Source organism: Fundulus heteroclitus, chromosome 17 (assembly GCF_011125445.2).
Source record: "Fundulus heteroclitus isolate FHET01 chromosome 17, MU-UCD_Fhet_4.1, whole genome shotgun sequence".
Taxonomy (NCBI): domain Eukaryota; kingdom Metazoa; phylum Chordata; class Actinopteri; order Cyprinodontiformes; family Fundulidae; genus Fundulus; species Fundulus heteroclitus.
In genome coordinates this window covers 11,374,832-11,392,741 of record NC_046377.1, presented here as the reverse complement: position 1 = coordinate 11,392,741, position 17,910 = coordinate 11,374,832, and the positions used below count along the sequence as shown (strand labels likewise).

General features: G+C 39.9%; 1 protein-coding gene across 2 annotated transcripts in view; it reads right to left on the bottom strand.

The window, feature by feature from the left end:
* The window catches only part of LOC105915880 (lysine-specific demethylase RSBN1L), a 44,221-nt gene extending 26,754 nt beyond the window's left edge, over positions 1-17,467 (bottom strand). Inside the window, exons 1-3 of one of the 2 annotated variants that reach the window (XM_012850137.3) lie at positions 16,639-17,464; positions 8,200-8,331; positions 213-763 (exon numbers count right to left, since the gene is read on the bottom strand). In XM_012850137.3, coding sequence (XP_012705591.3) covers positions 213-763; positions 8,200-8,331; positions 16,639-17,299 — 1,344 coding nt within the window. In that variant the 5' untranslated portion in view covers positions 17,300-17,464. Of the gene's footprint in view, positions 1-212; positions 764-8,199; positions 8,332-16,638 lie in introns of both variants that reach the window. The other variant, XM_036148955.1, reaches the window with a different exon arrangement.
* Positions 17,468-17,910: the final 443 nt, after the last annotated feature.

The following is a 17,910-nucleotide window of genomic DNA, read 5'->3' as shown; positions in this document are numbered from 1 at the left end:
GTAAAAAAAATAAAATAAAAAAAAAATCTGGAACGCGATTCGGAGAAGATAGATTAGGTTTCAAATACTCCAGAATCAAAAGTAAGTGCACCTGACAAGACTAAAACTTTTAGCAGCCCAACAGCAAAAGCTGTCGCTTTAAGGCAAACGTTAAGCTAAATGGAACCAGAGGCGAGGATCACTTCTCAGGAGCTCGACCAAATGCACTTTACCTTGGATGGGTCCTCGCTGAACGACAAGGTGACAAACTCCTGGGCAAATCTGTGCCTCTGGTCCACAGAGAGAGAGGAGAGCTGAGATGCGTACGCGTGAGCTACCAGCGCTCCTCCGTTCGGCTGCTTTTCTATATAAATGTAGGGGGCGAACTCCAGACCCGCCACTCCAGGATGGATGCTCTCAGAGTGGTGCTTCTCAGAAAAGGGGATCTTTGAGTTAGAGAAGCTACAGGTTGAATTGGAAGGAGGAGGAGGAGGAGAAGTGGGCCCGAGATCGGAGGTTTTGCTGTTAGGCGTAAGGTAAACAGCCGGCGGAGACTTGAAAGGCGACGGAGGAGAGGTGTTTGTTTGCTCGGAGGAGGGGAAAGAGTTGGCGGACGGAGAAGACGGCGGTAGGAGGAGCAGGCCGGCGCAGATGGTCTGGCAGGAGCGGTGGTACATCTTCACTCGCTTGTGCTTCTCCCCGTCTTTGTGTTTCTTCTTCTTTTTTTTCTTCACCTTTTTGATTTGCAGCTCCTCGGAGTTGATCTTCGCCTTCTCTTTTTCCTCTGGACAGGGCGACAGAAAAACAGGGAGATCACCTTTATGATTTCTTTAAATAAACATAGACACGCATTGGTGAGTAAGAGGTTGCTTGAAAAGACTTGAGGGCTAAGATTGGGTGCAAAAAAAAAAAAAAAAAAAAGTTGTCTTGCTTTCTGATCTTTGGATTGTATGAAAACTTACAAACAAATAATAGAAGAAGAAATGAAAACATCCATCCCGAGGGCTTAATGATCAAAACAAGCAGGGTACTTTGAATTTCTCAAAAAAAAAAAAAAAAAAAACACATTCAGAGAGGAAGACTGAAAATAATGAGCACTAACTATTTTTAAACGGGCGCAGACAGATGAGTCATAGCTCTTTCCCAGCTGACAAGCGTCTCCCCGTGGTGTACACACAAAATAGATTGAAACAGAATCCCTTGGGAAAAGCCGCTCTGACTAAGTCAGGGAGGAGTTTTGTCAATATCTGAATAGAGATAAAACTGTGGCCCTTTCCCCTTAAAAACCCACAAGCAAGACAAATTGAACCAGAACGGGTCCTCTTTGCTCCAATTGAGTTTATTCTGCTTCACTCGTGCATTTTACTCTCCTGCGCGCATCTGTGTGAGCGGCACTATCGGAGCATGAGCCCTCCTCGCACGTCTCCTGCCAGAGGAGGGAGGAAGGGCGAGCAGAGCGACAGACGGTATTAAAGAGAGCAGCAGAGAGACGGGGTATTTAGAGTACAATACTAGAGCTACTAATCCAGACGCTCCAACATACAAATCACCCCTCCCCCAATTCAAAGGAAAATATGGACACAAACGCCGTTACTCGAGAAAATCTCCCCCTTCATCATAAATACGTTGGTGATAATCAATTTACTGGGTGTTTTGGTGATTATTTACTTATACTAAACATGCAATTTAACTCCTCTATGCTTTCAAACAACTATATAGATGCAACTTAAGCAATCTGTGAACTAATAGTGCTTTTTATTTCTTTTTTTTTTTTTTACTACTACCCACAAAACGTCAGTAGGTTTTAGTTTATGTGAAAGGAAAAATTATCCGCAGCTATTCAATCTTTTTACAGTAAAGAGCTGAGAAACGTGGCGTGTGTGTAATCGGATGTCGGTGTATTTACAGCGGTTCTGTGTGGGCGTCTGGTTTGGTAGAGACCGTCATGAAGACCAAAGAGGGTCAGCGGTACAACTGGTGAAAGGGTTTTAAAGCGGGGTAAAGGTATAGAAAACAATACGCTGCAAAAAGGGAACTCAAAGTAAGCAGAATTTGCTTGAAATGGGTGTATTTGTCCTTGATTTGTGTGGGTAAATAAGATTGTCTGCCAATGGAATACGATTTTTGCACTTAAAATAGGAACAACTCATCTCCATCTTATTTCAAGTGTAGTATATGTAATTATCCTATTTTAGCGGTAAAAATACTCATTCCGGTGGAAGATAATCTTATTTGACGGTTCAAATATACTTATTTTAAGATTTTACTTACTTTTAGTTTCCTTTTCGCAGTGTAGCTCAGCTTTGTTGGGCTATCAGATAAGAATGCAACAAAATATAGAATAAATCTGCAATTTAATGAATACGGTCTGGTGTTTCTGGGTTTCACAATTCCTGAGACCGGAGTGAGTAGTAAAAATATTTCTTACTCCCAAACTACTGCAAGAGTCTCCGATTACTGGTTTAGTCTCAAATAAGCCATCTAATGCAATTTCATTGGGCAAATCTAGATAGTTCCACATCTCCAACAAATTTCGTCCTTAAACAAAACGGTCCAATTCATATCCAGTTATACAGAATCGTGTTTTGCCCATAATCTGTTCAAATCGATCCCAATCTTACCAGATGTCTCAGGTGGCCGAGTTATGACCCGTTTGCTATAAGTTTGAAGTTAGTTTCTGTATGCGTTTCTCTAACTTTATGAAGGTGAAGGTTTATCTGCGTATTGACAGAGGCAACAAGCTGCCTTCCACAATTTAACGGCCAACACGGTGACGACACATGTATGATCAATATTAATTTAATGATCCTTGAACGGGTCAAACGTCCGCAGAAGCCGTCTCATACGCAACATTGAATGCTTGTAACACAAAAGAGCACATTCACGCAATTTCTCCTAGGAGCACTCTCCATGAAACGGCCGTATAATTTTACAGTCACAAGAGAAGGCCAGGCTATCACAGTTATAGCATAATTATACAATTCTAATTATTTGGGCTAATTATGATCCCTCGCATAATTAGGATTACACATTTCTAAACCACAGCCAAGTCGTAATGTCTTAGGTCATGTTTTCAAGTGGCTTTCCATTATGTGATTGATACACGGACAGAAGACAACACCGTTAGGCTGTTACTGGCTCAAATCCCTTTAGGTTTTCAGTTTTTAGGACTAATCTGCCCGTTCTGAGTTCTGACAGATTACAATCGTCTTTCTAACGTCTCCAACGCATATACACACGGACCACTGAAGCAAAAAACAGTGCTGCAGGTTCCTTGGTGCAAAGCAGTGGTTTGGATTACACCATAAAGTGAATTGGATCATTTATGCATCAAAGCATGTTGTGTCTCTAAAAAAAAAGCTCGGAAAAAATTGCCCGATGATCAGAATCACACAAGTTTGTAGCTTGATTGGCTTATGAACACACAGCATCTAAGGGGTACCAGATTACGCTGACAACACTCTGTAGTGTGGAAGTCATTTAGGAGAAAGAAGTTCTATAAATAGGACTGCACATCATCAGGAAATAAAAAAATGGCGATACTACAGCTACAATTACAACTATGATATTAATAGCAATTAACTCTAGGGCTGGACGATAATTCAATAACAATATGTCTCAAACGATACATATACTGATGATAGAAAAAAGGGTCAATAAAAAAGTTCAATAGAATAAGTTTTCCTTTTGCATTCGAGCCATGTGGGTTAATATTGCAGTCATTACATCCTCCCAACCAATCACAATCGCGGAACCAAGAAAGCTCCGCCCCCTTTAAAGAGTTCAGAGAGCACGCGTTATTTTTCATTTTTGAAAAACTTGCAGTTTTGGTAAAAAGTTGGTTGAAAAAGGGTTAAGTTTAAATTCAGTGTTAGTGTGTTCTGTATCTAAGCAACAGTATAAAATGGCCAGGGCTACTCTTAAAATCTATGTTTTAAATTTGTCGACAATTTTCGATATCAATTAATATGATTTCCATTTCATCGATATACTTTTTTTCTAAATTGTCCAGTCCTAATTAAGCCCACATTTCCCCTCTTTAGTATTATGCAATATATCCCCTCCACTCTGTGCGAGCTTCAGCCCCGTCAATCACTAATACAAGTAGCCAAAGACAGTTTAAAACACTCTGTAACCATGTCCTCTCTGCTCCTAATGTAAATAATCAATAATCAATAAGGCTGGGAATAATACTTTGACTGTATTTCTTACAGCGTCTCGTATTACAATTGCAAAAGAAATAACGGAATCGGCTAAAATCAGTATCGGCATGTCAAACGTAACGCTTAAAACAACAACACGGGAGAGATTTGTCAGATTTTTACTTTACTCAAAACAAAAGCAGAAGAAATAAAACCGGACGTTACATAGTTGTAATGCCAATCGATAAAAATAAAAAGGAAAGTTGATCAGCACATCGTTAAATTCTCAATCACTATAATTTAATTCTAATTAAAATAATTACATGGACTTGATCAATTTAAAAAGGTGTATAAGAAAAAGGTGTAGAAGCTGCCGTTAAACACAGAAACCGGAAACAAACCATGGCATCTTGGTGTTTGTGAAACGCACAACACTCACTGCAAACCGCAGCGTAATGAACTTAGTAATAAAACCAGTGGAGCTTTTCCTGGCAGGAAATCTCTATTCGTTCACCCTCTGCCGCCTCCTTTAAAATAAAACCCCCGTCTAATGAATAACTAAAACTCTTTGTGCCACTTGGCTGAACAGTCCTGATCTGTTTAAGGTCAGATAGGTATGCAGTCAAATCCACACACGGCACACAAACAACCTCAGTGGCGGTTTATTAAAAAAAAAAAAAAAAAAAAGATTTACAGTCAGACTGGTCGTTTGCTGCTTATTGATTCCCTCTCCTTTCCTCAACTCTCTCCCTCTCTCTCTCAATTGAAAACTTAACACTCTCTTGCTGATTAGATTTCTAACTTTCTCCTCCGGTCTCTATGTCACTTGCAGCATTTGCCAGTTTAACGCGCTTTAACCAACATCTAGAAAAATCCCTTCTCCCAGTAAACTTTCCCTTCAGCAGACACAAAATCTCAAGGTGGATTCCGGCGTCTCGATTATCCTAAACACACATGATTAAATACCAGACTCCCTCGCAGGGTGACTGCAGGATTAGCGCTCACTCTCACTCTCCCGCTCTCTCGTTAGACCGGCCGTCTCCTAGCTCTTGGTGTGTAATGAGAAGATGAATCAACATTAGGAGGGCGCACATCCTCTCTCTACGGAGAGCAGGAAGAGAGACATATTACAGATAATCTCTGTGTAATTTCCATCTGCAGCCACTGGTCATGGTGTGCGGTTAAAGTGCCGCTAAGTCCTTGAAATGTCACAGCGCGGCCGTGACATTATGGTGTGGAAGCCTGCCAGTCCGACTGTAGTCTCAGGACAAATCAAATCAACGGGAATAAAGCCCGTTTGGATCTACGCTCATTTCATCAAAGAGCTCAACCAGCGGCATTTTTAAATAGACAAGCGCTTGTTCGAGAAACTATTTTTATGCCAAATGATGATGGGTATGTTAGGTGGTGAGCAGATTTGCATCCATATATAAATCTATGTATCTGACAGAGATGCGGAGGTTTGCAAAAAGGACGCACATCCCTTGTACTCATCCCTTGCCACTTCTACAGTGGTACGGTTGCATTTTAATAAATCAGCGTGTGACTGATTTATTTCAGTGACTCAAAATTCAAGAAGTGAAACTCAGATAAATGCAAAGCGTGATGTGTTTCAATGGCTTATTTCTGTTCCTTTTTAGGATTACATAAGATAAAATAAATAAAAAACAAAAAAAACACTTCCGTATTTTTTTATACAAACTTAGCAGGGCTGGATGAAAAATCAACTATGACCGATAAATTTGAATTTGCAACTAATGAAGATTTAATTTTTGATTTTTTTTTTTTGCCAATCCACTATCCTGGGCTTCCATGAAACTTTGCACTATATCAGTCCCGAAAACAGGGAATTGTTTTAGGTAACAGTGTGTAATGTTAAATATATGTTTAGGAAAATATATTGTCAAAATACTCCAAAGAGGAAACCTTTTTACCCTAAGACGAGGCACTTTAATTTATTAATGTACTCACTGGTTATGTTGGTGTGAAGTTACACAAGTGAAGACTGTTCTTAGATGTGTAATACAACTAGCAGCAAACATTTTGCGTTATATTTTCATTATTTACTATGGCGGGGCTACCATCTTAATTTATACGCATGTTTTAAAGCTTGTAATGTTGCACTTTGAATTCGGGTCAACTCCCACATGAGATTATTAAAATAATAGTATGTTTTTAAAAATCATTTTAGCAACTTATTTATATGAAACAAAAAAAGGAAGAAAATCGATTAATCGGATTCATGACATAAAAATAAAAGTCCACTGACTTTATAGATATCCAAAATAAGTTAGTTAGTAAAACAAATAAATGTTAAAAATGGCTTTTTACAGAGTGCTGTATGCAACTATATTAAAGTAAAGTTGAGTGGAAGGAAGTGGAAAAGGAAAATTGCTCAGGCAACAACAAAAATAACAGAATTTAAAGAATTGTGATTCATTTTCTTCATTTACTAAGAAACTAGATTGTTGTCTTTTGGTATCTACAGACCATGTAACCCAAAACTGGAAATAAATGCTTGGTGACATAATTTTCAGTTAAATAAATCTATGTAAGATACAAGTCTTACTCTCTGAACTGAATTACTTAAATAAATGAACCAGTAGATAGTATTATAGTATATTGAGATGCACGTGTCGTCACGGTTGGTTTTATGTTTGCCTATCCGACTGAAGGCGTTAAATGTAAATGCACGCCACACTTTTAAGATTTTTCTTTTTTCTTTGTACGATTTGTCAACCACCATTTTTCTTCTACTTAATAGTTATGTATTACTTCGTGAAACCCAAAAGAAATTGCATTCCAGTTTAAGGATACTAATGCTTTTACGAGACCCAGTAGAGACATAAGGGGAGGAGGAAAAAACAGATGTATGGCGCATAAACAAGCATCATTTATAGAGACAGACTCGTGTCACAGCGGTCACCGTGATGTTCAAAATCAGCGTGCAGAAACGCAGAAAGTCACACGGTCAGGCTAAATAAATCATGAGCTCTTTTGCACCACGTGACGGGAAGCCCGCCGCAAAGGTCAACCTAATGTCAGCGATGCTACTGTCCCGCCTACGGCTTCCTGCTGCCAGCCAGTCACTCACACATTTAGTCTCTCATGGCACAGTGTTGGGAGTTTTGTAAACGCTCTGAAAGTTAATGTTTTCTTTCAATTTAATAATTATCTGTACACCTGCTTGTGGAGGAGGGTAGTTTCTGATTACATTAAAAGCTTTTTTTGTCGTGAATGTCTATCGAGATAGAGCAGATTCACCACCAATGTTTTTCATTTTTCAACGTAATTTCACTAATCTGTGCTTCTATGGTTTAATAAAACAGATAATTAGGCTACGATTTAGGATAACAACCAAATCACCCTGATAATTACGTTAATTCTAAGAAAATAGTTTTTATCAGTATAAATTGGTTTGAAGACATTTAAACCACATTTCTCTTATACACCTTTAACCTTACAGTCTTACAGTTTAAAGGTGCATATCCACGTTATTTGACTTTTTTTATTCTACGTCAGTAGCTCACTCTAGTGGCATATACAATTTTTTATGAAAGATTATCACGTTCCTAATGCCGTATCAGCTGTTATTTTTGGTGTTTTATGCTTTGTTTTGCTCAATCTGGTAGTAAATAAAGCCTTTTTTTTGTGTTTATTTACGATTTTAACTGAAGTACGACACTTATGCATGAGCAGCAGGGGTTAAAACAAAGAAGCAGCTAACGGCTTTTAGCATGTCACAGCAAAACAATGAAGAAAGGTCCAAAATCCAGTGAAAAATTATTTACAATTGATTTATAAATTAAGCAAACCGGCATTATTATAGTTCTGCGATGCTGTGGCTATATGTCGCCATGTCTATTTACATCTGCTAATTGCGCAAGAGAGCAAATTATTAAGCTCCAAAAGGACTATAAAAACACTATCAAGATGGAGGCATGGTGTATATAACCTTATTTTATCATGATTGTTTTTGGTCTTTTCTTAAATAAGCATGTTACGTGGCTATATACCTTTAAACAGACAGGGTTTCCTTCCCTCCCATCATTTGGTATGCATGAGTGTTTCCACCAACCTTTAATCGGCTGCTTGACTTCGCCGTTCTCTCTGTTGATCTCATTCATCACTTTGTGCTTTTTCTTCTCCTTCTCTCGTTCCTTGACTTTCTTCTTTTGCCGCTCCTTCGTCTTCTCCTTGTTGGGGCTCTCTGGAAAAAAAAAAAAAAAAAAGGGAATCAGGTGGGGGGATTGTTCAGGCTTTGAAACCTCAGCGCTCACCCTAAACAAAATCACACGTTCGCGCACATTTAGTCCAGATTAAACCGTTTCTCCAACGTAATAATTGTGCTCTTACAACCATGTTGGAGATTTTCCTGTGGAGGAAGAAAAAAAAAAAAAAGTAATCTTCCTGCAAGCCTTCAATCCCCTTTCAGACTGCAGCTTCGTCCAAAGCTAAACGCTTTTCTTTTTTTCTCCTCCTTCTCCCACGTTCTGCCGAAACAATCATCAATAAGCTCTCTTCCTTTCAGGGCTCCTACGTTTCTGCCTCAGTTAAACCTTTGCTTCCTCCCTCTTTCACCACTTTTCTGTCTGAGAATGGTTTTGAGTCTTGAATAAAAGGTATTTGGGAGAAAACGAGTCTTGGCTAAAGTATCACTCAATGCAAATCGATGTGATTGAGAAATAAATATGTTTCTTTTGTTGCTGGAGTGTTTATTTTTCTTTTTTTTCTTTTTTGTATAACGCCCAGTATGAACGCTGGCAAACAGCCAAAGTTCCCGGCTGAGCAATGAGCCTTCACCTTTCTTGACATAACCTCCAAGTTGGAGCCAATCTTTTATTACTTGCCTTCTTTGATCATATACCTTTCACTACCCATAAAAAATTCATTAAAAACTGATAACTTTCTTCTTTGCCCCCCTGTCAGCAGAAGCAGCCGGTAAAAAAAAAAAAAAAAAAAAAAAAGGGAAGCCGTGATTTCATACTGTTCCCTCCTCTACTGTATATGAAGGAGGTGGATATAGACCACGTTCTAGCTCCGCTAAGAATATTCAGGATCAAAGAAGACGGTAGACAACCTCGCAGGAAGACAGAAAAATAGGAAGTGCACCAGTTTGACTTTACAAGAGGATTCACATAAAACCCGGTAAGCTGTTGACTGGAATCAAGCGTTTCTCAACTCTATCAGCTGACAACACACTAAAAAAATGTGTTCTGTCCCTCAAAGAATGCACCTTACCCAACACTATTTCATGTGGAAATTGTTACAGAAGGAAGAAGATTCAGAGGTAGCTATATCAGAATCACTAAGGTGTGAAAAAAGAAAGAAAAAAAAGCAACACAAAACTAATTAATAATTAAACTGTTTTCTAGTCGGGCATTTTGACTGTTCATTTTAGACAACATGCCATTTTTTGTCATGTTTGTGCTTTTGCAGCATGGATCATTTACAACTCGTCTTTTTCAGCTACAAAAAATAAAGAAAGATCCATCTGTCACAGGATGTCAACTCGTACATGGGAGTATATATCTAAAACAGAAATACCGCAATCATTTTGTCCTCGGTTCAAAATAACGTTAAACTCTTCTTTGTCACACACACACACACACAGTGTGACATCCCCTCTGAGCCCATCATAAACAATGAATGACAGAAGAAAGCCTAAAAAAAAAATCTAATTTTCTGCTGTTTATAGTTCCTGATGCAACATTATAGTTTTTTATTTTCTAAAAATAGGAGATCCTCCACAAATCTCTGACCAGATTGCATCAATAACAAACAGAAAGTCCCGCTGCACAATATTAGAAAATATGGTGATGATTTCAGCTGCAATTTATACTGGTTTTGTTCTTTTCTCTCGTTCTCATCTGTTCTTCCATCATTCTGTGACCTTTAGCATTTTGGGCAACGTCATTGGTGCCCAGGGTGAGCATTTTAAATATTACATTAGCATGAAAAATGCAAGTTCATAACACTTGGAATATGTTACTGAACTCCTAACAGTGCATTTCATTATGAATATTTAACACACTTACATCGCGATTGTAATCCATTGTGCACAATTCATAGAGTGTACTGTCAAACTTTAGCCAGGTAAAGCTACCCAATGCGCGCTTTAGGCCTCGTTTCATCAAGTCCACATCAGGAATAATAGAAACTGTCAAGGCACCATTCAAAGAGGTGAGGAGCGTAAAAGCTGCGCGGTTAGAAGACACGGCAAAGCTGCAGGTTTCAGAGCGTCAATTTGGCTCCACAGGAAGCAGCCTTCAAAGTGAAGGGAGCCTCAACTTTACTGCCAGATTTATAAAAACATGAGCCGTGCCAGAAGTGTTAGATTCATAAATGGTCTATTTACAGCATCCAGGAGCCTGCAGCCCAGGTGGCTGACCTAACCTCAGCTACTCTAAAGCTGACTGCATTCCTGCTCAATAAAGGGGTTTCCCCATAGAAATCAACAGAAACCTTCTCACAGGCTTCATCAGACAGAATATATATACCGTATATATATTCCTGTGGCGCTATAAATGATCTGTAATGAATGTGCAGCTCTTTTCCGCCCGTTTTGTCTTCTGATTTTGCTGCAGCCGTCGGCTTTGAAGGGGAACACAGCGGGTGGCTTTCACCATTCGGATGATCACAGGAAAAAGACCCCAGAGGCAGGCGGGTTTCGCAATCTCCCAACTACGCCGCCCGTCGCTCGCGTCCGACTTCTCAAATTCGGGGAAAGCGCCACGAGAAAATAAGATGTGCGCGTGCGTCAGCGGCTTTTTGTCTGATGTCGGCTGTCGAAAACGTGCAGCGTAGAAGGAAAAACTTGCTCGTTGGCAGACATCTTTAAGTGAACCTGCATAAACGCCTTACTGTTATAGTGAACTAATTATAATACCGTTTCTTTCAGCTTTATCTTTTGTCTGCAAAAATTTAAAAAGAAGCCACACACATTATGATTTTGCACAAGATCACAAAGGCGTGAGAGAACAGAAATGCTCATCTTAGCTCAATGGTTGTTGATTGTTTGAATACGCCGGACACAAACGACCAAAAGCACCTTTGTGCGCAGGAAACCCACCAAGGCTCTGTTGTGTTATTAAAGTTATACACAGTGAAAAGGAGATAAATAAAAACCATTTTTCCCCCCCAGGAGGCTCGCACTGCGGATCTGTCAACAGCATCACGGCACACACGTCCCCTCTAAATGAAACCGAAGCCATTCATAATAGAAAAGGTGTGCAGGAGCAGGTTTTTGTTCCTGCAACGTCTAAAAAGGAAAGCAGATATTCTTTATTTCCAATGAAAGCAAGCCGTCACTGCCGTAATTATGAGTATACCCCGTCTCCCTGTTAAGGGAGACCCTGTTCCCCCTCGATCGATCCGCTGCTGCTGGTCTAAGCTTCTCCCCCAAAAAAAAAACTAAAAAAAGATCTAATAGAGCAAACACAAGCCGGCATATCTGGAAGTAATACGTCTGGATCAGCCACGGGTCGGTTCCTGCCGTCACGGCGTTATGAGAGTTATGGGTTTAAAGACTGCAAAAACATTTCCCCGTCACACGCTTCATACAGTTCAAAGTCCTTTTAATGAGATGCCAGAGAAAGCGCCGAACTGAGCGGGATTTATAACTCTGCGTGTTGTTTTTGGGTTTTCTCTTTAAATAAGAGTCAAATCTGGACATATGGAAATACTGGTGGAGAACATAAGTCATGGTGTAGAAAGTACGGTTAGATAGATGATATACAGTTTATACTTTATAGTTTTTGCTTTACTAAATGTATAAAAATCTAAATAACAGTAAAGAAACTTATTGCTAAAAGTAATTCTTTTTGTACATAAAGAAATTCTGGGGCCTTTTTAACTTAAAGCTGACTGACAGTAATCTTTGTAACTTGTAAACGCTTTATGATCACCTCTGGAACAAACGCACGTTAGTGTTAAAAAAGTTGAAAAAAGTTAATTTGTGGCATATTTCCAACGATCGCCTGAGATGGATGAATATTGTGAAGTTGCTGCTTTATTTATTTAAATGTTTTACCATATTTAGAGCTACCTCTATGTAACTTTTACCTAACAATGTTCTTTTCTACAGTCACTATGCAAATAACTGTAAATAACACCTTCAGGATCTACTTTACACTTAGATCTTTTTTGTAGTATTTGGGGGCACTGTTTAATACCTTATTGCTAGATTTTCGGCACACTGGCCAGTCGTTTATTGAATCTTCTGTTTCCAGACCAAATTTACCCAGCAGCCCCTGCTCCCAGGCGCATGCCCCTCCGATCTCGCCAACAGCAGCGCTAGCACTAATAATATTACTTGATGATCTGATACGGTTTGGATCCTGGTAGGAAAATGCTTGCCCTTCAAGAGAGAGAGCGCGGTGCAGCTTCTTGAAAGTCTTTCTGAACTCAAACCCATGTGGTCAGAAATGAAGATGTTGCAATTGAAATATTGGTAAAAAAGAAAATAAGAGTTCAGAATTTTTATGTTGCAACTTATAGATATCATATGATACATATTTAAAGTAAACCATTTATTGTATTTTTAGACAGGAATACACGGATCTGTGATAATTAAGACCAATATACTGTAGTTCTACAGTTAAAAGAATTACCAGCTGCTTCTTTAAACAATACTAAAGTGTTTTTTTTTTGTTCCGCCTGTTTACAGCTCTGTGTCTAACCTTTCAGGGAGACATGGCCAATAACACATCCTATCCTGGTATCTGACTTGACAGCAGTGGCTGTTCACAGGGTGTCATGACCTCTTAAACTGACCAACGGGAGGAGGGCGACATCACGCGCTCACACACACCGACATGTGCCCACCGGACCTCCCCCGCCGGAGTCTGAGCACTGAAAAAATTTCCCTCTGTGAGGAGACACAGAACACAAAAACACAGAGCCATCCCAAAAGTATTTGACCCCTTTTCATTCTCTCACATCACGACCACAAACGTGTTTTATTAGGGTTTTACGCGACAGACCGACAAAACGAAGCGCGTAACCGTGAGGGGAGGAGAAAATGACACGTTTGTTTCAGAAACGATTCGAACCTTTCCATCGCAACTCTGACTACATGTTATTGCGTGAAGGTGAACCTCGGCCAAAATCTGAGCCCCTTGCAGCCTCTAGCACAGGGGTCTTCAACAGGGGGTCCGCGACCCCTAGGGGGTCCGCGGAGGTACTGCATGTGGGTCGCAAAAGTTTTGGTTGAATTAAAAAAAAAAAAAATTAAATTAAATTAAAATTAAAACATGTTATGTTAATAGTTCAGTATTGTATGCAATATAACAGGTATGTTTATGCATGCCAGTGGCACTAACAAGAATCACTTATTTTCCTTTTCACATTTATGTTTTAAAAATGTCCATTTAAATAGCTTTTATGCATGATTGCATGCAATTGACAGACATTGTTGATCTTGGCAGGTATCAGTTTATTGTGTTATGTTATGTTTATAAATGGCAGTGGCATGGCCACCCTACTCACTGTGCCTCGCACATGTTTAAAATAAAAACATGAATATATGAACCTGTGTATTATTTGAGTATCTTAGTATTGAATGCACAATAACAAGGTACATTTACATATGGCACTATAGGACCAGTTTGATATAATACAATTTTGTACAATATATATAATTAGGGGGTCCCCGCTCCATCTCGCCATCAGTTTGGGGGTCCTTAGCCTGGAAAACGTTGAAGACCCATGCTCTAGCAGATTTCCAGCCAGGATTGCCCTGTAGTCAGCACATTTTCTCTCCTAAACCTCTCTGTTAGAGGAGTCTTCCCCGCGTCATGATGCTGACACCACCGTGTTTCACTGTCAGGAGAGATTTCTCCCTGTGTTTCTTTACAAATACACAATTTGGACTCTTTCGCAGCTGTTCCATAGTAGCTATATTTGTGGAGGGAACCACCAACAGTTATCATGTCAATACATCCTCCAACCTGAGCTGTGGATCTCTGCAGCTCCTCCAGAGTTACCCTTCCTGCCACCTTCTCTACTAAATGCACTGCTTGCTGGCCTGGCTGTTTAAGTGAACGGCCATGTCTTGTCTTGCAGCATTCGGATGATGGAATAAACGCTTTCATGAAAGTTTGGGATATTGTTTCTAACCCATTCCTGACAAATTAGGTAATTAGGTCTCCACAACTTTATCCCCGACTTGCCTATTCCATTCCTTGGTATGTATTGAGGCAGTTTGTCGGCTAATGCTCTCTAACAAATACACTGCAGCTTATACTGAGATTAAAGTTACATACATTTCTACTAGGTTTAATAATTATAAGTGATTTCTGATTGCATTGGTTGCACTGGATTTTATCTAGGGTTAAAAATAAATGGGCCCCAAAACTTTTGGGAGTCAATCAAATAACAAAATAATTAGAGTTCCTCGTTCTATAATGCAAAGTTATTTTTTAATGGATGAAAACCAAATGAAAACCACAATTATTATTATTATTATTATTATTATTATTATTATTATTATTATTATTATTATTATTATTATTATAGCCTTTATTTATACAGGTAGTCTCACTAAGACGCAAGTTTTCATTTACAAGAGAGACTTGTTTCTAGACTATTACATTTTGGTCATTTTAATAAAATAAAATGTTTAGTTTAATTTACGCTTTCCAAACGGTCCCGTTTGGAAAGCGTAAATTAAACTAAACATTCTTGAGTGGTAGGCGGTTTGCATCCAACATCAGGTGGAGGTCATATGTTTGAAAGGAGATTCTCCACATCAGTTTCAGCTAGAATTTTATTTCAATTTAAGATCTAACAGGTCTTGCTCTATGAATTAATTACAGTAAATATAGCCAACTAAAACTAAAATGTCAACAGATAAACACATTGTGACAAAAACAAAACTACACGTTTCACCTAAAATACAATGTGCAATCCCAGTTGACGCAGATATATTTGTTATAACTTGAATAAATGTGGGAAAGCTATGGTGTGAATACTTCTACTTTGGCATTCAACTAACTGAATTTTTTTTATAATAATAATAATAATAATAATAATAATAATAATAATAATGCATTTTTATTTGAAAAGCGCCTTTTATAACACTCAAGGACACTGTGCTAAATCAAAACAAACAAACAGCAACACAACAACAAAGCATCAATACTCTAAAACAAATAGAAAATAAAACATTTACAGCAAGTAGGCTGCTTTGAAAATACAAAAGGCAATTTCAATGTGAGCAAAGAAACGCTTGACTTTAATATTTGCTGGTGCCCTGCTGTATAAAACTCAACTTTCCACTCATAAATGTGGCCAGCTAGATGCCCTCTCACCACCTTTTATGCCCACTCTTAGTATAGATGCAGAAGCTTAAAGAGATTGGTTTAGCCAATGTGATGATTGAGAAGGAGAGCGAAGAAAATGTAAATGAATTGCAATCTGTATCGTCCATCAAAATATACAATAAGAGATTTGTAATATCTCAGCCCCAAAATATGATTTTAAAAAAAGGTAGTGAAAATGTGAATGCCTCTCGTGTATGAGGCTTCTTGCCGTCAGTGTAAAGGGTAAAAAATAAAATGCGTGAACAAAACTAAAAATGGAATTGTTAATTATATAATAGTATAGTCATAAAAAGGTTAAATCAAAGACACTGATCCTAGCATTTTTAAGTGGCAATTTCTGACAATGGTAAGTATGTTCCGAGAGGCAAAACTGAAAGTAATAGGATTATAGGACGAGAAGGTGACAAATGATGGTCAAAATGTCCAAACTAACGCAACTTTCCCACCTTTATAACTGTTTTTTTGCAAGCCAGGACGCTGTCTGGCGGTTCTTCCACACGGAGGGGGGCGTGGTGCACTACCAAAACAACACTTAGCCCATAATGGCGGGCGGCTGTCATATTGCTTTGACAGAAGGTGCGGGTCGTTCTCCAGCGTTCGCTACGTGAAACTAAACTACAGCTTAAAAAGAAGAAGAAAAAAACATAAAATACTCAGCTCGAGTCCAGCGTCGACATCGAAGAGTTTCGCTCTACATAAAAATGTGTAACGTTTTATACGTACGTCGTAATTACGTAACCATTCCGCCGCAGCGCACGAGAGCGGCTGGTTTACAATTCCGAGTACCGTGTCGCGCGACGGACCGTTGCTCTTTCTAGAGCTCGAGGGTTCACGCGCGGGTGAGCGAGCGATAGAGAGAGAGAGAGGGGGGGACTGGTAGAGCGCAGCCCGTGGACACATCGATCAAGCAATCAAACGGAGTTTAGAAACCACTAAAACCCGTAGTAAACATTCTCCCCCAGGGTTCGAACATCGATTACCGCGATATCATGAAATAGGATTTTAAACGGGAGCTAAAAAACGGGAGCGCTGGTGGTAGTAGCGGGCACTCACTGGGTCTGGGCCACATGTTCAAATGGCTGAATCCATCAGCCAAGCAGCTACAAAAAAAAAAAAACTACTTATAAGAAACACGACCGAAAGTTCTGCAATTAAAAATATATATATAAAAAAGTAGTTTAACCGTAGCCTACCTTGCGATGGTAACAGGACATCTCCATTTTCTCTCTTCGCCGCAGAAATGTTGTTAAACCCTTTAATGGCGTTGCTGTTACTAACGTTATTCCCGACACCTGAGGTCAACAACAGTTTGTGTTTCTTCTTCTCCTCCCCGCCTCCTTTCCCCTTCTCCCTCTCCTTTTCTTTCTGTTTATCTTTACACTTGGGTTTCGAGGAGGGCGCCTTGTGGAGGAAGAAATCGCTCTGTTTGAAGACTTTCAGTGGCTGGGATCCACCGGTAGCAGGCACCGGAGGGTTGCCGCCGCTGCCGCCGCCGCCGCCAGGGACGCTGCTGCTGGTCGTCCGAACCGGGCTGAAGCTCCATAAGCCCGCGCTACCGCTGCTAACACAACTCTGCTGTTTGGTGAGCTGCTGGGTTTTCTTTTTCCCGCTGCCGTTGCTTCCGTCGCCCACGTCCTTGCCGACTTTCCTGGATTTAACGCTCCTCTCTTCGACTCGGACCTTCTTTGGTGGCGGCGGGCTAAAATCTCCGGAGCATTGCGGGTGGCTGTCAGCGGCTCCCTTTGACTCGGTTGCCTTGCCGAGACCGTTTTTGACCGAGGCTCCGGCAGCGGAAGGAGAAGCAGCAACAGCCGCAGCTCCGGAGAGGTGAACAGAGCCCTGCGAGTCAGCCATCTTGAGGCTTCTCCCTCTATTTACTCTCTTCCCCAACGGCCGCGGCTGCTGCTGTTTTTTTTTTTTTTTTCTTCCGCGACGTGCTGCTAGCAGTCTGTGAAGGGGGCGGGGCGACTGCTTTGCTTGACAAGTATGAGATTAGGGGCGTGGCCATGTTATGACTGACAGCGGTGGGCGGGGCCAGCCTGAATAAATAAACAACAGCACGCCCCCTGCTGGTTTTAAATGAAACTGAATACTAATGTCTCAGACACTATGCAGTGTATTTTGAAATGCATTTACAAACACATAACTGCATTTATTAAACTTTATTTTGGTTTGCTAATTTTTTATCTTATATATTATATATTAATTTCTCACAAATTTTAACGTTAGAAAAAGAGAACCAAACATACAGGGGGAACAGTTATCCACACCAACACTGTATAATCTATCCGAATAGATTGCAAAAATCCAGGCTAACTGCCTTAGTAGGAGGCGACTTGACTTGTGAACATGGGTTGGTGGAGTTATACATTGTAGTCAGAGCTATCACACTAACAGGGTCATTAATCGCCACTAATGGGCATCTCTTACATTTACCCAAATATATCCTGATCAAACATAACCGG